The sequence below is a fragment of the Oxyura jamaicensis genome, chromosome 2 (genome assembly GCF_011077185.1).
Source record: "Oxyura jamaicensis isolate SHBP4307 breed ruddy duck chromosome 2, BPBGC_Ojam_1.0, whole genome shotgun sequence".
Classification (NCBI taxonomy): Eukaryota; Metazoa; Chordata; class Aves; order Anseriformes; family Anatidae; genus Oxyura; species Oxyura jamaicensis.
In genome coordinates, this window is record NC_048894.1 from 101,436,996 (window position 1) to 101,461,771 (window position 24,776).

The following is a 24,776-nucleotide window of genomic DNA, read 5'->3' on the forward strand; positions in this document are numbered from 1 at the left end:
TTGTAGAACCATACCTCTCCATGAAGTAGTACTTCCTAGTAATTTTATTAAATCTAATAGGGCTGTACAAAGCAAGATATCCCACTAAGTTGGATGAATGTGGCTTTTATTGTCAGGAAATTGTTTAGGATGCTTAGGTAGAATGGGAAAAGTATTATGTAAATTCAGAGCATTGTGCTACAAACTGTGATAATCCACTTTAACCTGAGAATTTGACTGTTTCACTGTTATAATGAGTGAACTAATACATGTTACTCCTGCCCACACTCCTTTTAATGCAGTATTCTTTGTTCAAGTAAGTGCAGTGTTTGAATTCTTTGTGAAGTAAATCATCTTAATAGCTGTCTTAAATATTGTTTGGTTTATAAAAAGCAAAAACAGAAGATACTATTAATCACTGCTGCTAACCTCAGCATACCCATATGGGTTGTAATCTGTAGCTTTACAGTTTTTTTTAACACTTCTAAAGCTGCTAAATATAAACCTGTACATTAGTATAATGAATAGAAATACAAAAAATATGCTTAGTTAAGATTTGTAGTTGTACTCTTTCACTATAATGTCTAATTTAGTATCTCCTTAATCATATAATTTGGAGACAATGGTGTAGATCATAACAGTTTTTATTTTCAGTCTTATGATTTAATTGCTATCCCTGTAGGTTCTGCTTGTCCAGCATGAACATTTCACATATATATTCCTCATGGGATGTGCAATATATTTAAAAATCTCTTTAAGCTAATTTTAATTTTCTGGTGCTAACAAATAAGCATACTGTATTCATAACTGATGGAAGGTGACCAGTAATGGTATTGGGATTTAGGCCCAAAACCAAGGTTTATGAAGTCAATAGAAAGAACAAAAAAGGCACACACTTCATTGAATTCACAACAGTGAATTTACATTAGTATTGCAAGTTACAGCTGATACACCTCTGCAAAAAAGGAATCATATGTTGGTTGCTGGCTCAAAATTTAATGCCTACTTGTTTTTGTTGTAGTAGTTGTTATTTTTTCTGGGAGGGGGAGAAGGTATTTATTTCAATAGTTTCTTAGACTTCCAATACACAAGGACAATATTCAGCAAGGAAACAAAAACCTTGCCTCTTTCACTTTTTTGGTTTTGTTATGATTAACTTGCCAACCTACTCTATTTAATAAAGTGTCATTTAGGGATAGGTCACAAAACAGCTAAAATGCAAACAGCAAGCCTTGAATACTTAAATGCTTCCATAAATACAACATTGTTAGCATTAATTTCTACAATTGGTAACAAGTTTCCATGGTGAAAAATGTGCACTGATGTAGCTCTGCACAGGTGTTGTTCCACTGAATTTGATATTCTTAAAATTTTGTAGTGCATTGTGTTGACCTGCTGCTGAGAATCATCCTGAGATCTCACTGCTCTACACATCATCATCACTGACATATTTAAAACACTTCCACTGAAGACTGTTTGATAAAATTGCTTCCAAAGTAAGCGTGACCTGTTCCATTTGCTTCATTTGCAGTGTCTGAGATAGTCATGAATGGACTTAAAATTACCCCTCTACACAGCTAGCATTTGTAAGATGCAGTTTCGCAATCTACTTAAACTGACCTGAAACTGTGCTGCCTTGTTGTGTCTACAGGAACAATTATGTAGCAATGAGACTGCCAACTGCTCCAACACAAAGGGGCTGGCAGGAGCATGCAGCCAGGATAGAGAAAGAGTGCAGCACTACGGCTTTTGGCAGTAGCACCATCCTATATCTCTCTGCTGACAGTGACACCGGGCACTTTTCAGCCTGTGAGCACTACAGTCCTGCAGTGCTGGAGAACTCCACTAGAAAGAAGAGTCTCTGCAATATGGAAAAACAACAACAAAACACCATCACTAAGAAACCTTGTTACCTTGTTGGTTTTTTTTTTCTACTCCACTTGTGCAGTCTGATAAACATAGTTATTTTATTATCATGTGTAATAAAATCAGAATGCTCTTATTTGCTTGTTTGTCTTTTGCTGCTGTTGCTTTTAATTGGTTGTAACTCTTAAATACTTCTTAATATAAATAGAAATAAGAAATATAAGACCTGTGAGAACAGTATCACCACATGCTGTTTTGCTCCTTTCTGAGTAATCTACAATCCATTTCCCCTGTACTCACTCAACCCCCAGAACACTAGAACTTCGAGCTGACAATTGTTTAAAAAGTTTACATTTGTCAAATTTTCTTCAGCAGCATCAGATTTCTCCCTCCAAAACTAGTTGATTAGTTAACAGTGTAACATTTGTGGTCCAATCACATGTGGTTACACAGAGAGGAAGTGGACTTGGATATGGTAGAAAGTTAGTGTAACAGTCAGATGGAGATTTGAAGAAATGACCCCTGACCTGAGAAGGCAGTATACACTTTATTCCGGTACTAATTTATTCCAAAATGTGTCAGCTATTCTTGGATGGCTGAGGGTCCAACTCCTTATTTCTAATACAATTAATTAATGTGTGTGGTTATATTATGAAAAGTAACATGACTTCACATACTTATTTTGTAACAAAAATACACTGTATTCTGAAGCAGGCAAGGGATTAGGCCATTTAAGAGTTTTTGGTTAGCATCCCTTAAAGGCAAAAAGATCATTGTGCCTATGTCTTCTGTGTGAAAAGTGGGTGCTTCTGACCAACAAATGATACAGAAGAGGATCCATCAGACCACTTAATTCTCCTCCAATGTTTTTGTTGTTATTTTGTCTGTTGAAAAAGGAGCTATGCATGATGTATACTTGAAGAATTCACAGTGAGTTAGATCTATGGGCAGATTTAGATTGAAAAACATGTATCTTGCTGGCTGCAGTTAGGTTTAGTCTGAGATAAGATAACAGTCCTGCCAGCATGAAGAGATTTTTGAGTAGTCAGAACTCTATCCCAGTCTTGTAATGCCTCTGAAATGAAACTTCTACTTTAAATTTAGGAGCTTATATACTTTCGCTACTTGAGGAATTAGGCAGAAGGTTCAAAAGTCCATCATTACTGGATACCTCACTACCTCAGTCCAGATCCTACCTAAAATACCTGGCTCTTCTAATGTATATAGAACTACGTCAGATATTTGATAGCAGCATCTCATTCATTTATGAACTTTCGTATTACCATTATACTCTTTGACACTGGCAAATATTTTGTTGCAGTCCAGCCGATTATCCTCTCTTCACTTCCATCTGTTAACACTTGGCCTGTACTCAAGCAGGATTACACTGCTAGCATTTTCAAGATAATTCAGATGGCTGATTTTGGTATTAATGCAGAATGCTATCCCTCAAGTGGTACACCAGAGCACATCTCCAACAATGGCCCACTCTCATATTTAAAACCTGAAGTGACAGAAAAGTCGCTTTCCCATGTGTCAAATTCATTTTCTTGGTAGATATTTTACAGCACCTTTTTTCCTCCTGAAAGCCGAACAGCCTTGTTTTTCAGCTATTCATAGTTATGAACAATATTTGAAAACTCAACAATATAATGCAATTTGGTGCCAGATGCTCAGAGCTTCTATAAATAAAGAAAGAAATATATAATGGTAACTTTAATTTACTTTCACAGTTACTGACCACTGCTCAAACAACATTATGCAATCAACTATGACTGAATGGCACTTTAGGCTCATCTCATGAAAAAAGCATTGTTTACAACCCATGGTCACTATTTCTAATTACTATATTAGGTTTATGTGGCAAGGTTTTGGTAGCAGGGGCCGCAAGGGTGCCTTCTGTGAGCAGAGCCCAGCAGCTGACCCATGTCAGATCAGAGCCAGCTCCAGCTGGCTCCTAAAAAGACCCGCCACTGGCCAGAGCCAAGCCAGGGAGCGATGCTGGTTGGGCTTCTGGGAGAGAAGATTTAAGAAAGGGGAAAAAAAAATGCTGTGCAGCTGGGAGAGAGTGATAAAAAAATGGGAGAGAAAGAGTTCTGCAGACATCAAGGTCAGTGCAGAAGGAGGGCAGGAGGTGCTCCAGGTACCGGAGCAGAAGTTCCCCTGTGGCATTTAGAGAGGCCCCTGGTTGAGCAGGCTGTCCCCCTGCAGCCCATGGGTCCCACATGGAGCAGATCTCCACGCTGCAGCCTGTGGAGGAGCCCCCGGTGGGGCAGGTGGATGTGGCCTGGAGGAGGCTGCAGGCCATGGAGAGCCCCTGCAGGAGCAGGCCCTGGGCCAGAGCTACAGCCCATGGAGAGGAGCCCATGCAGGAGCAGAGAGCCTGGAGGGAGCTGCCACCTGTGGGGGACCCGTGCTGGAGCAATTTGCTCCTGACAGATGGACCCCGTGGTATGGAACCATGTTGGAGCAGTTCTTGAAGAGCTGCTGCCTGTGGGAAGCCCATGGAGGATCACTTTGGGAACAATGGCATCCTATGGGAGGGACCGCATGTTGGAGCAGGGGCAGAGAGTGACCGTGAAGGAGCAGTGGAGATGAAGTGTTAGGGACTGGCCACGGCCCCCATTCTCCATTCCCCTGAACTGTTCAAGAGGAAGAGGTGGAAGAGCGTGGATGGTGTGAAGGTGTTTTTAGTTTGCTTTTAGTTTTTCACTGTTCTAGTCTGTTAGCAATAGGCAATAAATTATATTAATCTCCCTATGCTGAGTCTGTTTTGCCTGTCACGATAACTGTTGAGTGGTCTTCCTGTCCTTATCTCAGCCCTTGAGCCCTTTCCGTTATATCTTCTCACCCTTTTCCTTTGAGGAGGGGCAGTAAGAGAAAGGCTGTGGTGGAGCTCAGCTATGTAGCAGGATAAAATCCCCATAATTACTTAAACCAACTCCTCTGAAGTTTGGTTCACTTAACTGCTTCTCCTGGATGCCACTTGGATCCATGAGATTGTTTACTTCTTTTCAGTTGTAGTATAGTAACTATGGGTCTCTGCTGACTATTGGAAATTGCTAATTGAAAAAAATAATCAAATGTTAGTTGCAGCACTATTCTTATTTTTTCAGAGTATTTCCCTATCCTTGACTATTTTAGCCTCCAAGCACCTGCTCAACAAAGCTGGGAGTTTCTTCTTTTTCAGTTTGACATTCCCACAAAACATCTAGTGCCTACTGGAGAGTCTTTATTTAGTGCTGCTCCCAAGCCCTCAATGACATACTCCAAAACATATGAACGACACTGCTTGCCACCAACTTCAGTGTAAGCTGAACTCCTAAAATGAAAATAATAGTCATAATATATATATGTATATATTATCTTTATATAACAAGCCAATGACTATTGGAGTCTTCTGCAAATTTATCAGGCAAGTGCGCTTTACAGCTGCCCCTAGAGAAGAGAACTGATTTTTTTTATACTTCTCACTGAAACATAATGATGTGAAAATGGCAGCAAGTAAGGAGCCTTGTGAAATTATACATGGTTAAAGATAGTCCTGCTTTGCCATTTGCTTAGCAGAAAATTAGTTTTAGTTATTCTGACTGTACAACATCTCTGATGTTGTGAAAGAGTTTCTTCTACAGAAAAAGCAAAATCTTCTCACAGAGTAAGAAGGCATCGGAAGAGCTTTACTCTTGATTTCAACCTTACAAAGGTCCTCCACATGTTCTGTTCTTTGGGGTTACCTAAACTTATGGAAGAAGTCATCCTCTGAGATTACAGTATGTTCCAGAATTGGGCAGCCTTGGAAAATAATAATAATTACAAATAATAATACCCACACCCACATAAAAGGTACAGTGTAAGACATAAGGGGAACAGGGTTGGGAGGTTTCCATTTGTAGTGTGCCCCACTGTTTCTACTAATTTAAATAGGAAAGCAGCCTGTATTGTTGCTTTACTTTTCCCCTTCCTCTCCTCCTGTAATAACTTCCTCAGTAGCCTGAAATGGCAAAATCTTTATAGTTTCAAGGTCAGGGAAATATATGCTGATCTTTGGCAATTATGCAAATTTCTTCTGATGGGAGGATAAGATCCATGCAATAATCAGTAGTTCTTCCTCCTATGCTAAGTGTGTAGGTCACATATAAAAAAAATTAGGATGGTACCAGATGCAGTTTATCATTGATTGTGTATAATTAATAATCTAATACTGCTAAGGTGCTCTCCATAGCACAAAGAAACAGAATAAGTATCCATTAACTATGGCCATTATACATTCTTTTCAGTATAGTTATAAACTGGGTAGATTAAAAATGCTTAAACATGCAACTGTATTTTCTAAGATATTCGGGAAAAAAAAAAAAAAAAAAAAAAAAAGTTAAGATGAATATAGGTTAAGCCTGGGAAAAAGTGGTGACTCATGCTCTCGGGTTGATTAAAGCCCACATCCTTTGAAGCAGAGTTTATAAACGCGGTAGTTGGTAACATTTCAAAAAACTCACACTCTTTCCCTAGAAAGTACTTACTACCGAAGAACAGCTTGGTAACACATCAGGCAGGTTACACAACCAGCCTCGGAAAGCCGTCACCAGCAATGCAAACTGCGATTCAGAACTGAGAATGGCGTTGTGCCTCTTGAATGTAGTGGGAGGACCACGGGGCACCCGGCAGGCGAGCCAGCAGCGCCTGGCGGCCCTTCACAGCATCGCTGACCGTGAACGAGTCCAGGGGTAACGTTTTGTACGTCTCATTACGGTTTTATATTTTACTTCAGAAGCCTTCAGCTGAAGCTGAGAGCCATTTTAACGCCTCGTATAAACTAAAGTGCCCGTGCAGGGAGGTGGTTTCAGAAAGCGGGACCCCTCCAGCGAGCTGATTCTCGCGGCTTGGGAGCTGCGGGCACTTTGACCTCTTCAATCCTCCCTCGTAAACTCGATAGCCAGACGGCTGCTGCCGCCCTGCCCGACCCCCGCCACACCTCCTCTCCCACGGAGCCCTCTCCCACCTGCCTGCTGCTGCCCGCACCACCATCGCTTCCCCGGCCACCCCCGGACCCTCACCGTGGCATCGGGGCGGCCGCCGCCGCCGGAACCGCCCGGCCCCGCCTCTCCCCCCCCCCGCCCCCCCCCCCTCCTTCCCCATCCGCCGCCGCTCCCGGGCTCGGCCCCCCTCCGGCTCCGGCTCCGGCCCCGGCCCTGCCCCCGGGCGCGCCCGTCGCGCTCAGCTGGCAGCCGAGGCGCAGGGGCGGCGGTGCCATCCACTGCGGGAGGACGGCTGGGTGAGCGGCTCACGCAGTCGCAGGGAAGAGGAGCAGCCGGGAGCTCGGCCGCCGCGGAGGACCGGCACGTCGCTGTTCACGTCCCTGTTCCGCGGGGAGGGCTCGGCTGATCCGCCTCCCCCTCCTCCGGGAGTCGCCGGGAGAGGGCTCGGACACGAAGTTGCGGCCAGCCCGGGGGAAAAGTAGCGGCAGGGCGGAAGGGGCCGGAGCCGACCCGAGCCCAGCTGAGCCGAGAGGGGCCGGCGCAGCGCGCCGCCGCCCGCCGCCCCCCAGACGGGACTGGCCCCGCACCCCCGGCCGCGCTCACCGGGACCCCCGCCTCGCCCCAGAGCCAGGATCGGGGGAGAGGGGACGCTGCCGGACGCCGCTGCGGGTAAGACGGGGGTGAAGCCGCGGGGAACACGGCGTGAAGAAGCCGGGGAGGCGAGCGAGGGGCAGCGGGGGGCCGCGGCGTGCGGGGCGAGCCACGGAAACTTGCTCAAGTTGTGCGGCCCCGGGCGGCGGGGAGGGGGCAAGCGGGGGCCGAGCCGGCGGCCGGCGCCCTCTGGTGGTCTTGGGGGACGGCATCGCCGTGCCTCCTCCGCCGCTGGAGGGGCCGGGGGCGTCCCGCTGGGCAGTGGCGCGGCGGAGGGAGGGGTGCTCCTGGCCCCGGCCGCCGCCCCCTTCTCTCCCCTCGGGGGCAGAGTCGCACGGGTGGCGTGCTCGGTGCCCTTCTGATGGGACGGAGCTCCATCTGGATGCGGGGGCGAGCTGGGGATGTCTGCCCGGGGGTAGCTCACGGTAGTGCCAGGAAAATTTGCCTCAAGAGCCGGGAGTCGCTCGGGTCAAGGTGAAATAAAGAGTATCTATGTAGCCAATCCGACTTTCGTTTTGCCATAGTTTTGTGGAACTTTGAAAATGTTCTTTTTCTTTTTTTTAAATTCCTTGGGAGAGAGAAAAAAAAAAAAAAAAAAAAAAAAGGTGTATTAACCCTCATCTTTCCTAAAAGCATTGGCAATTCCTCATGACTAAATACTCTGAATATGTTCTGGCACCTGTATGGCTTCAGAGAACTTTTGTTTGTGTTTTCACAGAAAGAACCAACATGCAAAGTGGAAGGAAAAGCGAAACTGCTCTTTTAGCAAAAAAATAATGGCTTTCAGCCCCTTTCATATGTTTTCATTTTACTTCATAATGGGAGGAGCACGATTCTCTGAATCATTGAGGCAAAATTTGGGCATCATTGGCTGAAGATATGATGAAAGAAGACTTGAAAATGTGCCAATACTCGATGACTATTAATTCAGACAAACCTTTCACAAAGGAAAATAGTGGTTAAAAGCCCCACAGTCTCATCTAAAGGAGCTAATGAAGGATTTCTCTTTGTTTTTTCTTTCTTCCCTTTCTCCCATGAGTCCAAAAAGTGAAAGATGGAAAGAGCGTGTATACAAATCGAGATAAGAGGAAGGCTGAAGAAAGTAGTTTCAGTTTTTAAGTGTGTTTTCCAAGTGCTGTAAATTCCCTAAATAATCAAATTCAACCCATTGTTTTGAATAAATTATATCTTTTTGTGATCAGTGAAGGCTTTTTTTTTTTTGGTCAGCTCTAGGAGTGGAATTTGATCTGACTGAAGGCATTAACACAGAAAATGTATGGCTCTGATTCCTGTTTTCAAATCAAAGTTTACAAGTTATCAAAGTTTTGGTTTCTTTCTGACTGTATTGTCAACCTGTGTTTTGTATGTTTATCTCGGAGATTTTACTTTCTCCCAATTTTAATGTTTATACTGTATTGTTGTATTTGAGAAAAATGTGAACAGACAAGGCACCTGAGATTTAACTTCTCAACAGCCTCGCTATTTCAATGTTGTAGCTCAAATTACAAGTAATCTGAGTATCTGTTAGAATGTGCAGTAAACACTAAGTCTTTTCTTTGAAGAAAAAAATGCCTTAATATGCTCATGCTTGTGCTAACTGGATCAAAGCTTGATATCTGAACGTTGTGTTTTGTTAGGAAGTGCATGCCTGGGGAAGAGGATCTGCCTAATGGATCATGGCTCTGATGCTTACAGGGCATACCTTATTTCTAGCATTAATGATGTTTGCTGTCTTCACTTTTGAAGAATCTGTAAGCAATTACTCTGATTGGGTGACTTTCATGGAAAATGTAGGTCAATATGAGAAACAGAAACTTGAAGGTCTTGGTGCTGAGCAGAAGCTGAAAAAAACAGTTCTGCATCCAAGTTTGTATTTCGATGCTGAGGATGTCCATGCACTGAGGCAGAAAGCTCACACAAGCCACTCACATCTATTTAGAGCTATCAGAAGTGCAGTGATAGTTATGCTATCCAACCCATTATACTACCTACCTCCACCCAAGCATGTTGATTTTGCTGCAAAGTGGAATGAGGTTTATGGTAACAATCTGCCACCACTAGCATTTTATTGTTTGTTGTGCCCTGAAGATAAAGCTGCATTTGATTTTGCCCTAGAATATATGGACAGAATGGCTGGTTACAAAAACTGGTTGGTGGAGAGTGCACCTGGTGATGAAGTGCCACTGGGACACTCCCTAACTGGATTTGCCACTGCTTATGACTTCTTGTATAATTCACTGGAAAATGTGAGAAGACAAAAATACCTGGAGAAGATACGGTCTGCAAGTGAGGAAATGTATGAGTACTCAAAGGTTCGTTCCTGGGGAAAGCAGCTTCTCCATAATCACCAGGCAACCAATATGCTTGCTTTGCTCACTGGAGCTTTAGTTACAGGGGTGGACAACGGATCTCAGGCAAATATTTGGAAACACACTGTTGTTGATGTGATGGAGAAAACAATGTTTCTGCTCAATCATATTGTAGATGGGTCTCTGGATGAGGGAGTAGCTTATGGGAGTTACACAGCTAAGTCTATAACCCAGTATGTTTTCCTGGCCCAGCGTCATTTTGGTATTAACAACTTGGAAAATAATTGGCTCAAAATGCACTTTTGGTTTTACTATGCCACCCTATTACCAGGCTTTCAAAGGACTGTGGGCATAGCAGATTCTAATTACAACTGGTTTTATGGTCCTGAGAGCCAACTGGTTTTCTTGGATAAGTTTATCATGAAGAATGGAGCTGGCAACTGGTTGGCACAGCAAATTAGAAAACACAGACCCAAAGATGGACCAATGGTGCCATCCACCGCACAGAGGTGGAGCACATTGCACACCGAGTTTATATGGTATGCTGCTGAAATCACTCCTCGACCACCTCCTGACTATGGCACTGCTAAATTGCATGTGTTTCCTAATTGGGGAGTTGTTACTTATGGGGCTGGATTGCCAAGCAGCCAGACAAACACCTTTGTGTCCTTCAAGTCTGGAAAACTCGGTGGACGTGCTGTCTATGATATTGTCCACTTTCAACCATATGCCTGGATTGATGGGTGGAGAAGTTTCAATCCGGGACATGAACATCCTGATCAGAACTCTTTCACTTTTGCTCCCAATGGACAGGTGTTTGTATCTGACGCTCTCTATGGACCTAAACTCAGCCACCTGAACAATGTCTTGGTGTTTGCCCCATCTCCTACTAGCCAGTGCAACCAGCCTTGGGAGGGACAGCTTGGTGAGTGTGCCCAGTGGCTGAAGTGGATTGGTCATGAGGTTGGAGACTCAAGTGGAGAAATTATAACAGCCTCCCAGTCTGGGGACATGATGTTTGTGAGTGGTGAGGCGGTCTCTGCTTACACATCAGCAATGAAATTGAAAAGTGTATATCGCATTTTGCTGCTCTTAAATTCTCAGACTTTGTTAGTTGTAGACCATATTGAGAAGGAGGAAGACTCTCCTGTTAATTCTGTCAGTGCCTTTTTTCATAATCTTGACATTGATTTTAAATACATACAATATAAATTTAAGAACAAATACAACGGAGCTATGATGGATGTGTGGGATGCCCACTACAAGATGTTTTGGTTTGATCATCATGGGAGTAGTCCTGTTGCTAGGATACAAGAGGCAGAACAAGCTGCTGAATTCAAAAAGAGATGGACTCAGTTTGTAAATGTTACCTTTCCAATGAAAAGCACGCTTGCAAGGATTGTTTACCTTTTCTATGGCCCATATGTCAATGTTTCTAACTGCAGGCTCATTGATAATGCAAAGTCTGGATTTCAGATTTCACTCAGTGTCAACAACACTGAAAATACGGTCTTTGTTGTGACTGAACATCAGAATTTAAAGACCAGGTTTGATTACTTGGGATTTGGTGGTTTTGCCAAAGTAGTTCATGAAAACAAAGTAACCAAGTTTGGTCTAGGTACTGAATCTGTGGAAAAACGGATTAAAATTAATAGGGTGGTTTTCCCATTTGGATTCAAAGTGAACATAATCGCAGGGTTAATTTTGGGTGTTAGTTTGGTCATACTGGCTTTTCAGTGGCAGTTTTACATATCCTTCAGTAAAATGTTGCGTTGGATCCTTATACTAGTTATCACATTGTGGCTTATTGAATTGGTGGATGTGTGGAGCATGTGTACCCAGCCCATCTGTGTGAAATGGAGCAGTGACTTGACAAGGCTAGAACATGATAAAGGCAATAAAGCCAAACAATTAGAAGGGAACCCCGTTGTTTTGCCAGATGTTATAATTACTTCGCTTCCTGCCTCTGGTGCAGAAATTTTAAAACAGGTGTTTTTCAATAGCAGTGACTTCTTATATATGAGGATACCTACAGCCTATCTAGAAATTCCTGAGAGTGAATTTGAAATTGATTCATTTGTAGATCCATGTGAATGGAAGGCTTCTGATGTTCAGAATGGTAATTTTAATCTTCTCAGAGGGTGGCTCCAGTCTTTAGTCCGAGACACAAAATTACATTTACAAAACATTCATTTATATGAAGCCAGCAGAAGTAAAATTACTCAGCATTCTACCATAAGCAAGGACAAAAAGAAGAGATCGAAAAAGAGAGAATCTCTGTCAGAGCAAAGAAGCAGGGCAAGAGTAAGTCAAGATAAAGATGCTGAATATATTAGGGAATTGAGAAGACACCTTGTCTACTATCCTAATGCACGACCTGTGCTTAGTTTAAGTAGTGGGAGCTGGACATTAAAGCTTCCCTTCTTTCAGGAAATCTTAGGACCACCAATGAGAGCATTATATGTAGTAAGAGACCCACGAGCATGGATTTATTCAATGTTGTACAAAAATAAGCCAAGTCTTTACTCCTTGAAAAAAGTTCCACAACGCTTGGCTGCAATGTTCAAATGGGAAAATCATAAAGGAAAATGTAGTCTAAGTGAAGGCTATGCCTTTGAATATGAATCATTAAGAAAAGAACTTTCAAAATCTAACTCAAACGCTGTTTCTGTGTTGTCCTATTTATGGCTTGCAAACACAGCAGCAGCACTGAGAATAAATGGTGATTTGCTGCCAACAAATTATCAGATGATCAAATTTGAAGATATTGTGAGCTTTCCTCAGAAGATGGCTGAAACAATTTTTGCCTTTCTTGGTATTCCTCTTTCTCCTGCTAGCTTAAACCAAATATTATTTGCCACCTCCACCAGTCTTTTCTATCTTCCTTATGAAGGGGAAATTTCACCAAGTAGCATTCATGCCTGGAAACAAAACATGCCCAAGGAAGAAATTAGACTGATTGAAGATATTTGTTTTTCTTTAATGGACCACTTAGGATACCCAAAGTTTGTAGAATAAATGCTGCCGGTCAGCAGAAATTTGCACTAATTATCTCTGATTTCCAATTTGTGGATAAATATTAGAGAAGTTTGTTTATTCTTGTAAAATGTGTACAGTCTGCTACTTTCAGATAAATTATTTTAAGAAAAAGATACTTGTTCTTGCAGGTGTTTTTTGTTGTTTCTTTTTGTTGTTTCTTTTTTCTTTTTTTTTTTCTTTTTCTTTTTTTTAATAATAAATAGAAACAACTTGTAACTACTTTTGCTGCCTTTGGAAAAACAAACAAAAAACTGTGTGAACCTTTATGGAACTACCAACTGAGGGCTCTATAGCTCAGGGGATTAGTAATAGAATATGGAGCTTTTCACCTCCTGCTCACCAGTTTGACCACAGCCCAGGTGCTTAGTTCCCAAAAGTAGTTACTATCTGTTGATTGTATGAAGGTTTATATGAATTTAAACTGGTGGTGTTGGCCCAGTTCCCAGTGGTGATAATTAACTCCCTTGGACAGGTTTTCTGAGACATTCTGTCTCACTGGTCAGTGCAGCGGTGCAAAATAAACACAAGCTGAGGTTTAAGGCTGTTCAGTAGGTGAAAACAGCTACGATATTTGAGGGAATCTAGTTCCTTATTTACAGCCTCAACAGGCCCAGAACTGAAACGGATATTGAATATCGCTGTATGATATGGTTCCTTCAGTTCAGAGACACAGCACTTACATTGGGTTTGTCCTTTGACTTCATTCTCAATGGCTGACAACATCACCTCTTGTGAGCATGAAGTAAACTATCTGAAGAAAAAGAAATGGGGTAAAATTTAAGAAACTGAGATATCCCAAACTAACAGTTAAATGTGGAAAGGATTTTTTGTAGCTTTGACCTGCCTCAGTCAACCTGTCTTAATTTTGAAGGTTGTTAACATCTTGACTCCTCATTCTGCTTAATTGTGCACCTCTTATCTAACAGGTTCTGGAAGAATCTTTTCTTTTTGAGTGAGATGTTGCCGTCTTTCTTTGTTGTAAAACATTCCTCTGCTGATTCTTGTGCATAAGTTCACCAAGGCCAGTGCAAATATTTGATGTTGATGTCTTCATAACATGAAAAGCTAAGATTTAGAAGATCTTAAATTAATCTCCAGGTCTTTGTTCCTGAGGGAGGTTTTGTTTTTCTGTATGGTGTATTTCTGAAGGACAACCATTGCTTACCTCAGATCTCCTCTCAGAGACTGGAGAAATCTGAAACTCGCTCTATTCTCAGCCACTTCATGTTTGAGTAATTCCCCACAGTAAAGTATCTCCAAACTCTGCTATCATGTTTTTATCATGACTAGCGTTTCTTTAACATGACGCTGTAATATGATATTGATTTGGAAACAGATAAGTTTGATAGAGTAGATATGTCTTTGTCATGGCTTGTTTTCTTTTTGAGTCACAGCTTTAGTTTTGCACATTCCCATTAAGCACAAAGGTTTCCTAATTTAACTTGCTGATTATTCTTTGGAAATGCATGCATACTGTAAATGTCTGCAGATGTGTAAATCTGATCACAAAGAAGCATCTGTTTCCTTTATCATCTATTTTTTATTACAAATGGAATTGTCTTGAAACATACTTCCTTTTTTTTTTTTTTTTTTTTGTGGGAGCTGGTGTCGGAGTTTGGGGTTATTATATTGAAATATATGTGTAATTTTTGTTTATTTGGGTAATAAGCATTAGATTATATCAGAAGTGTAGTGAGTCTCTTCATACAGATTATAAGTACCATTCCTGATTTCTAATATAAAGGAGTTATTGCTTTTCCTTCCAATCTTACTACTTGTCCTTGTCTTAATCCCTCTGTCTTGTCCTTCTCATATACACATTTAATATCCTTTGGAGCACATTGTGATGTCTCATCATGACCTAGATAAAAGTAGCTCTTTCTCTACCAATCATTTGTGTGTCAAAATGGGCCTCTAGCATGATAAACCCATTGATATTTTGCAGTCTCACTTACCAAAACTTAACTGCTGTTTACTAGCAGCAGCTAATTTTTTCCTCCTTCTATTCTAAGTCTCAACCCTGGCTGGGTGGAATGTCCTGTTAAAGGAGATATGAAACAGGTTAATAAACACTGACATGGTAGTGAAAGTTCAGTTTTCAACTACATCCTTTCAAATTAGTTTCTCTCTGAAGCCATTTTTTATGATATGAAAAAAAAAAAAAAGTATTAATGTCTGTACAATTTTCTGTACTTGACAGAATATGTTTATAAATTTGCCTTCTATTTCCAGGATTTATACTCTAGAATCAGAACAAATAAAAAGGCTTTTTCTCTGTCGGATGTTTTAGGGCAACTGAAGGTAAGAGTTAAGACTGACTATATATTTGTGGAAGTAGACACCTTTAAATCCCTTCCTGAAAGTGCTTTATAGAATGCTGTATAGAATGCCTATAAACCAACTTTTCATTTGTTTTTGAGGAGTTAAGGTATACAGGATGATCTGTCAAGAGGGTTAGCCATGCTTCTTTTGGAATACAGGTTATCTCATGCATTTATGTTCAGAATACATGCTATTGCTGTCATTTCTTATATGCAAGATTTAGGAGCTATTTCTTTTCTGTACTGTACTCTCCAGGGTCTAAGAATGCATAATCTATTATTCAGATTTGGATGCACTGTGTGTTCCTAGTACAAATTTAATAAGATAAAAAAAGATCTCCTTTATTTTTGGATCTTGTTGTGAGGGCAAACGCGTTAACATCATTACAGTAAAATACATAGAGGGAAAGGCAGTGTCTTTGAAAAAATAGGGTAGGAATACTTAAGGTATGACAACTCTAATTTTTCACCAAGTAATTGCTTTGTTTGGATTTAGATGATGAATTACTTGACCACTTGACTGAAGTTAGTACCAGACAGGAGTTATCCCAGCCATGGAGTTGATTGAGTTTGTATTTAAATTGTGGCCTTGTACCTGCATGAACAGCAACCCAAGACACATTGGGAACATGCATGTGATTGCCCATCCAAATCTGAGACTTTGTATAATAACTTCCAGTGGCACCAACCATTTTATTTATGAATAAATTTCACAGCTGTGATGTGGAAAAGCAGCAATGCTGTGAAGGTCTGGTAGTAAAAAACAAACAAACAAAAACAAAACCTTGCCTTTCTCTATTAAAGGCTAAATTATAATTTTATATCTGCTGATCTTAAGTCAGATTGGTCGTTACACTATTTTTTTCATGTGCAAATGTTCCCATTGAGACTACTGTCACTCTGTGTATGAAGAACATGCGTGTAATTTTATAATATGTAATTATTTTGTGGGTGTACATTTACTGACAAAATTCTTTTCAATCACTTGCATCCAGAGGAATGCAGACTTTAACCTTATCTTTCTCCATATAGTAATGGTTCAGAATGTCAGTAACATTTGAGAATGTTAGATTGATATTTTTTTTTTTTTGAAAAGCATGAATATTTAGGTATGTTGATTGAAAAGTGTTCTAGCACTTTCAATTATACTTCAGAAAGATGCTCATGAAAACTAGTCTCATATCTTAACTTTGCTTCCACTTTCTCCCTGTGTTAAATGTTAGTAATAGTTTGTACTACATTGAACATAGTACTATATTTGAACTCACCTATTATGAGAGAGCAAAGATTTTGACACATTTTAGAAAAGAAATCTTTATTTAAATGCTTACCTCAGAATCATATTTGGAAGCCTAAGGAAAATAAACACCAAGGAACACATTTCAGTTATTTACTTACTTTGTAACTAAATGACATTGGCCCTGGGACCTATGTAAGAGGGTCTTGGCATTCAGAGTTATATCACATGGCATGAATCTATAGTCTCTGAGCACATTTACATGCTTTTATTTCCCCAGTAAGACTTTTTTCCATGATCAACATCAGTGATGATGAGCTACAGTATCATGGTCAGATTGGTTCCCTTCTCCCTCTTAGCATGCAATTGACATGCAACTCTTCATCGGAATTTATGTTTGAACAGTGAATTTGCAGGATCCAGGAGTGAATTTCTGGACAATATCCTCAGTTATATGTAAAATATATGATACAACTCATTTGATGCTGAAATACTATTTTGATAGTGTTAGAATGCAAAGCAAACAACAAAAATGCACTTCAGGTTTTGTAAAGTTATCAATAACTATTTTGTAGAGCTCCAGTTATGGATTAGATTTATTTATTTATCTATTTGTTTAACCATTAAAATGATTTCACTTGCTCTTCAGACTTCATGATGTGACTGCTAGGGGATTCTTGTCTCTGCCTGACAGTCAGTTATTTCCATTATTAGTCTTGGCGACTAAGAGGAACATGATCATACAAAGTCTGGAATATAATAGTGCATTTACTCAAAAAAAATTGAAGTGCACATTTCATGATTAAGGATAAAAATATGGCCCATATGTTGGGGTCCATATGTTGGTATATACTATAATTAGTATCTGTATTTATTTATTTCAGGAGAGTTAGAAGTAAAAGTAATTTATCTTTTTTTTTTTTTTTTAATTACACTAAACCATTTTCTTCAAGAGAATAAGTACAATCAGGATATCATATAATTCCTTTCTTCATCTGGACTCCATTTTAGTTTTGGTTCAGACTAAAACTTTTGTTTTATGTCTTATTATGAATGGGCTGTTTTCTGAGGTAAGATTCTGTCTGGAAACTTCAGAGTTATGATTCTGTCTGGAGATTCCATTTCATTGAATTTCTGTGAGGAATATCATGCACTACAAATTTAAATCCCTAAATTGTGAGCTGTTCAGATTTGGGCCAAAAATAGAATAATGCCTTGCTGACCTCAAAGAATGTTTTTGCCATTGACTTTAACAGGGCGTAAAATACTACCCCAAATATTTTTTTTCTTGGAAGGAGCTATGCAAAATTTGTGAAATAAATAAAAGTCTCTAGATCATTCTTTATTAACTGGAGACAACATTAGCTGGTTTCTAAAATGTAAAAACTGATTTATCTTTGGATTTTTCTCTCTTCTCTAAACAAATGTTACCTTCTAGAGAATTGCTGTCTACCTAGCCTGAATATTTCTAAACATCAGAAATTACTGGAAATAATTTCATCAAATGATCAATCAAGGTTACTGTTCTTAATATTAGAAAAGAGATTTAAATGCATTTCAATAATGTGAAAAATAATTGTGCACTAACAATAATCAAAGGTATCTATAGACCAGTAAATTTATAAACTCATAAATGTAGGTATAGGAACAAAAATATTCAAATTAATGTATGAAGTACAGTTTCAAATGTCAGGACTTGGATTTTATTTAGTGAGGAGAAATTTGCTGATACATAATCTGCACCATTTTCATAAAGTATATGAATGGGTAATCTTGTGCTGTTTCAGAAAATAATAATGGGAAAATGCACGTTACTGAGATGATACTGTTTTAAATTATACTATACATCACTTAGAGCTGACAGTATGCTCGGATTTATATGTGATGTAAGAAAACAAAATCTGGTTTCATTCACACTTGTCTAAACATATAATAATTTCTGAAAGATTCTTCATTTCTGCTGATACAACCACAACATTTAGTTTATTATTTTTACTGAGGAAGATATTATGGTGTTTAAGAACATGACCTAAAGTAATCTAATCACACATTAGGTAATTTAAGTGATGTAATTAAATGAGGATCCTTGTCACTCTAGAATCAATGGAAAGCAAGTGTCACCTTCAGAAGGAAATCAGACATAACTCTTTGTAAATCCTCAAAAGCTGAGGGTGATTAAACTCTTTATTTTAGATGCTGGATGAAAGGCATCAAAGGAAATGGGGTTAATGGCATTAATTTGGCTTTAAATGTGTATGGTCTTACTTCTAAGTAAATTTCTATGTCTAAGCAGTTTTAGTGCATAGAAAATGTTATGTCCATAGAAAATTTTATGAAACATTCCACATAAAATAAAGCTCTTGTTAGAAAAATAACACTTGTGGTTTTTTTTGTTGTTGTTGTTGTTTTGTTTTGTTTTGTTGTTTTTTTTCCTTGTTTCATCACTTAGGATATCACAAAACTGTGATGTCGTCACAGAATCAGAGAATAGCTGAGGTTAAGAGAGACCTCTGGAGGTCACCTACTCCAACCCACCTGCTTAAGCAGGGCCACCTAAAGTCGGTTACCCAGATCTCCCAGGAAGGAGACTCCACAGCCTCTCTGGGCAACAAGTGTCAATGCTTGGTCACCTGCTCAGTAAAAAAGTGTTTTCTGATGTTCACAGGGAACCTCCTGCCTTTTGAGTTGTGTCAGTTACCTCTTGTCCTTTCACTGGCTGCCACTACGAAGAGCCTGCCCCAGAGCCTTAGACACTCCCTTCAGGTATTTATATGACTTGATAATTATTCCCCCTGAGCCTTGCCTTCTCTCTAGGCTAAACAGTCCCAGCTCTTAGCCTTTCCTTATAGGAGAGATGCTCCAGTCCCTTAATCATCTTCATGGCCCTTCACTAGACTCTTTCTTATTTTCTAGTATGTTCATGTGTCTCTTGTACTGAGGAACCCAGAACTGGACACATGTGGCCTCACCAGTGCCGAGTACAGGGGAAGGATCATCTCTATTGACCTGCTGGCAATACTAATCCAGCCAAGATTACCATTAGTTTTTGCCATAGGGGTACATTGCTGGCTCATGTTTAACTTGGTGTCCACAGGGATTCCCTGGTCCTTTTCTGCAAAGCTGCTTTCCATCTAGGTGGCCTCCAACAGGAACTGGTGCCTAGGGTTGTTTCTCACAGGTGCAGAACTTTGCACTTCTCCCTGCTGAACTTCATGAGGATCCTATCATTCTATTCCACCTGATGAGGTCTGTCTGGGTGGCAACACAACCCTCTGGTGTGGCAGCCTCTCATCGCAGTTTTGTGTTGTCAGCATACTTGCTGAGGGCAAGCAATACCCCATCATCTAGGTCATTTATAAAGATGTTGAATAGGACTGGACCCAGTATTGACCCTGGTGTGCACCATTGGTTATTGTCAATGTATATATTTAATTTAAATACATATATATGGATAGAGAGAATAATAGAATCATAGAATGGTTTAGTTTGTAGGAACCTTTAAAGTACATCTATTTTGAATCCCCCTTGCAATGGGTAGGGATGTCTTCCACTGGATCAAGTTTTCAAGGTCCCATCCAACTTGACCTTAAACACTTCCAGGGACAGGACATCCACAGTCTCTCTGGGCAACCTGTTCCACTATCTAACTACCCTCATAGTGAAGAATTTCTTTATAATACCTCATCTGAATCTACCATCTTTCAGTTTGAAACCATTACCCGTTTTCCTATCACTGCACACCCTAGTGAAGTGTCTTCTCCCCATCTTTCTGGTATTGGAAGGCTTCTACAAGGTCCCTCTGGAGTTTTCTTTTCCCAAGGCTAAACATCTACAACTCTCTCAGTTTTACTTCACAGGAGATGTGCTCCAGATGTGATCATTTTTGTGGCACTCCTTTGGACCTTTTCTAATAGGCCCATTTTTCTCTTGTTCTGGGGGTCCCAGAGCAAGATTCAGTACTCCAGGTGGGGTGTTAGGAGAGCAGAATAGAGGGTGAGAATCACCTCCCTCGATCTGCTGGCCATGGTTCTTTTGACACAGCCCAGGATGCAATTGTCTTTCTTGGCTGCAAGCGTATGTTGTTGGATGATGTCAAGTTTTTCATCTGCGAGTACCCCCGAGTTGCCATTCTATGATTAAATATCTCCTAGATCTCTTCTGACCCCTTATCCACAAGTCATTTTAGCAGCTGAAAATTCCCCTTCCTGAGGTTTGGGATCCTGACTATACTTCTTGCCCAGCCTATATATCCCGCAAGCAATATATGTGTCTAGTTTTGTTTTGTTTAGGAGAGCTGCTGTTACTTAATGTAACAGGATGTTACATGATGTATTGATGGCAGAAACTAATTTTGTCTGTCTTTGGATGAACACTAAGTATATGCAGTGTTAAGGTTACAAAAAATATATATTCTTAGGAAAAAAAAATAAAAATAAAGGAGGGGGGGTGATTCCCCCTTCAGTTCTCTAAACTGGAAAGCTTATGTTTTGAGGTGTATTATGTATTATACATTGAGGTGTGGTACAAACTAATATTTCTGTGTGTTGCAAATTCTTTGACAATATTTGTCTTCATCTATTTTCTAAAAGGTCACTCAAAGTGAATAAATCGAACATACAGAGCTCTGAGGAAACTAATACTGTCATAAAAGGCAGGCCGTCAGAGATAATAAATGTCCACTTATTTTTGTGAAAACCATTAATATTTTCCCTCTGAATTGCTTTTCTAAGAGACAAGTAGATTATATTTTCTGTTTTTCTCTTTCTCTTCTCTTTCTCTTTTGTATTTCCATCCTATAGATTGCCTGGAAATATATTTTGTCATGATTGGTATTTTTTTTGTTTGTTTGTTTTGTTTTGTTTTGAGCATTTTGGTTTGAAATGTTCATTTGGTTTTACATTTTCTTGAAGTGTTTTTTGTGTTTCAGGATATTCCAGTCTGTTGTTTTCATAACTTACGTCCTACAGATGCCACTTGAGTTCAAGAAACATAATTTCAGATCTGGGATGACTGTGATAGGCACACAGAAATGAATTGAGGAACAGGAGAAACTAAATATTATACTGCTGAAAAGGATAGGAAAGTGTGTGCAGGAATATTTAGTTCTTAATGAGCTGCCATATTGTACCTGAATAAGCAGCTTTGTAATTCACTGATCAGCTGAACATTGTTTCATATTACCATAGCAGTACCAAAGGAAAACTAATGTAAAAGGAGTTTTTGTTTGGGTGTATTTATATTTATATTATTTTTCCCCAAAGCAATGATCTTTTGTATTCCCAGCCTGTGTTAATTTGTAACCAAATAGTTATTGCTCAATGTATCTTTGTAATAACATTGTTTGCACAAAAGTATGCTTTTCATTGAGACTGTGCAGCTTTATCTGCTGGATATGGATTACATATTGACGGTTTCTCAACTGCTAGCATCCTTTGGTGAAGCATTTGAAAGAAAGCATTGACTTCTGTAATAACGAATTGTTTCACATTAATCATAGAATCGTTAAGATTAGAAAACACCTCCAAGATCATCTGGTCCAACCATCACCCTACTACCAATGTTGCCCACTAAACCATGTCCCTTAGCACCAGGTCCAACCTTTCCTTGAAAACCCCCAGGGACGGTTACTCTACAGCTTCCCTAGGCAACCCATTCCAATGCCTGACTACTCTTTCTGAGAAGAAATGTCTCCCAATTTCCAACCTAAATTTCCCCTGGTGTAACTTGAGGTCATTCCCTCTGGTCCTATCAGTAGTTATCTGTGAGAAGAGGCTGACCTCCATCTCCCCACACCTTCCTTTCAGGTAGTTGTAGAGAGCAATAAGGTCTCCCCTGAGCCTCCTCTTCCCCAGACTAAACAACTAAACAACTCCAGTTCCCTCAGCCGCTCATCATGGGACTTGTGTTCCAGGCCTTTCAGCATCTTTGTAGCCCTTCTCTGGACATGTTGTAGCGCCTCTATGTCCTTTTTGTACTGAGGGGCCCAAAACTGACCACAGTACTTGAGGTGCATCCTTACCAGAGCAGAGTACAGGGGGGCGATCACCCCCCTGGTCCCACTGGCTGCACAGTTCTTGATATAAGCCAGGCTGCTTTTGGCCTTCTTGGACGCCTGGGCACACTGCCAGCTCATGTTCAGGTGAGCATCAATCAGCACCCCCAGATCATTTTTCCTCTGCACAGCATTCCAGCCACTCTGCCCCCAAGCCTGTAGCACTGCATGAGGTTGTTGTGGCCAAAGTGCAGGACCCCACACTTAGCCATGTTAAACCTCATCCCATTGGCGTCTACCCATTGATCCAGGTCCTTCTGCAGGGCCTTTCTACCCTCTGGCAGATTGACACTTCCCCCAAACTTGGTGTCATCTGCAAACTTGCTGAGGGTGCACTCAATCCAAGTCATCAGTAAAGATATTGAAGAGGATGGGCTCCAACACCGACCATTGGGGAACACCACTGGTGACTGTTTGCCAGCTGTATTTCACTCCATTCACCACTATTCTCCAGGCCCAGCCATCCAGCAAGTTTTTTAACCCAGGAAAGAGTGTACCTGTCCAAGCCATGGGCTGACAGCTTCTCCAGGAGAACACTGTGGGAGACCATGTCAAAGGCCTTACTGAAGTCTAGGTAGACTAAATCAACAGCCTTTCCCTCATCCGCCATAAGGGTCACCCAGTCATGGAAGGAGATGAAGTTGGTCAAGCAGGACTTGCCTCTCAGAAACCCATGCTGCTGGGCCCGATCCTCCAGTTGTCTATGATTGCATTCAACATGACCTGTTCCGTCACTTTTTCTGGCACTAAGATCAGGCTGAGAGGTCTGCAGTTCCCTGGGTCCTCATTGCAAACCTTCTTATAGATGGGTGTCACATTAGCAAGTCTCCAGTCATCGAGGACCTCTTTGGATGACCATGACCTCTGATAGATGATGGAAAGAGGCCCAGCAATCACATCCACCAACTCCCTCAGCACCCTCAGGTGGATCCCATCTGGCCCCATGGATTTGTGACAGTCCAGGTGGAGCAGCAGGTCTCTAACTGTTTCCACCTAAACTGTGGGGGAGTTCTTCTTTCCTTGTCCCAGACTTCCAGGTCAGGAGGATGAGTACCCCGAGGGTAACTGGTCTGGCTAGTAAAGACAGATGCAAAGAAGGCATTAATGAATGGACCACACTGTTGCTGAGCATAACAGAGCTTATGTGAAAACGTGCATTTTACAGACAATCAGAATATTACTATTTAGTCTTGATTAATTCAGCCTCATGATCAGATGTTTAAAAGTATGGATGTAGCTGCCATCCATTCCCCATCCTACTTACTACTCTCTTTAACTGCAGACTAGTCTAAGCTGAATTTCCCTCCATTTGCTGAAAGAGCAAGTATGAAGGTACCATGACTTTGTGAATGTACTAAGATTTTTTTTTTTTTAACTACTGTCATTTAAATATATGCTGTTGCCTCTAAATTGCTCCACGGGGCATTTGCCAATTTTATTTATGAATTAACCTGTTGATTTTAGTCTATGGAAATTTACCTATTTATATTCCATGTTTGTATGATAATAGACACATATTAGTATTGTTAACACATCAAGTGACTGATTAGTAAAGAGACAGGCAATAAAGAGCAGGCTCTGATGTTTGGTGTTCAGACTGACAAAAATGTTTGCCAGCAATCTGCTTCATCTGCATTTAGTTCATTTGGCTGTGAGTAGCAACAGACTCATAACCATCCTTTGCAGAATCTCTTTTAAGAAGTTTAGAGCTTAAAAGTATTTTCCAATAGATAATATCTAGAACTGCCTTAGCACCTCATAAATTAATCTGGGTGTGATTTTTGTTTTTGATTTAAGTGTGACAGGAAAGTGAAAAAAAAAAAAAAAAAAAGTTAGTTCCCTTTAAAATGTAAACAAACAACTAAAACCTATTGACATTCAGGAACTATTACAGTTTAAATAAAAAGTAGGGTGAGTTTAGCAGAGCTGCTGTTAGGTATGTTACTCAATTATTCCCATCCATGCTATATAATTTATCCTGCAAACCAAGTATATGACCAAGTATATTTATTGGATTTGTGAAACAGAACCATCTACAACTTTTAATTGAAAAGAGATGTAATAACCTCATGAGAAAGTAGCCTTACCCATATCTAGGCACCTTACATTTACTCTTGTACTGTATGCAGTACAAGAGAAAATGTATGCAGTGAAGTACGGATTTTAAGATGATGAAGACTCTTGGAAGATATGGTGAAATTGCTCTTAATTTAGAACATAAAACAGACTCTGGTAAGTGAAACTTACTGACAAGTACTTAAGTTGTGGCTTACATTTTGCTTGCAAATGAAACACTATTTTTCAGTTGAAAGTATTCAGAGACTTATGATCTTTTGTTCCTCTTCTTTT

At 40.3% G+C, this 24,776-nt stretch overlaps 1 protein-coding gene across 1 annotated transcript; it reads left to right on the forward strand.

Moving 5' to 3' along the window:
- The first annotated feature begins 7,348 nt into the window (after positions 1 to 7,348).
- DSEL (dermatan sulfate epimerase like) lies at positions 7,349 to 18,750 on the forward strand. The gene is made up of 2 exons (XM_035317246.1): positions 7,349 to 7,487; positions 8,188 to 18,750. The coding sequence occupies exon 2, from the start codon at positions 9,146 to 9,148 to the stop codon at positions 12,794 to 12,796; it is 3,651 nt and encodes a 1,216-aa protein (XP_035173137.1). The 5' UTR covers positions 7,349 to 7,487; positions 8,188 to 9,145; the 3' UTR covers positions 12,797 to 18,750.
- The last annotated feature ends 6,026 nt before the right edge of the window (positions 18,751 to 24,776 follow it).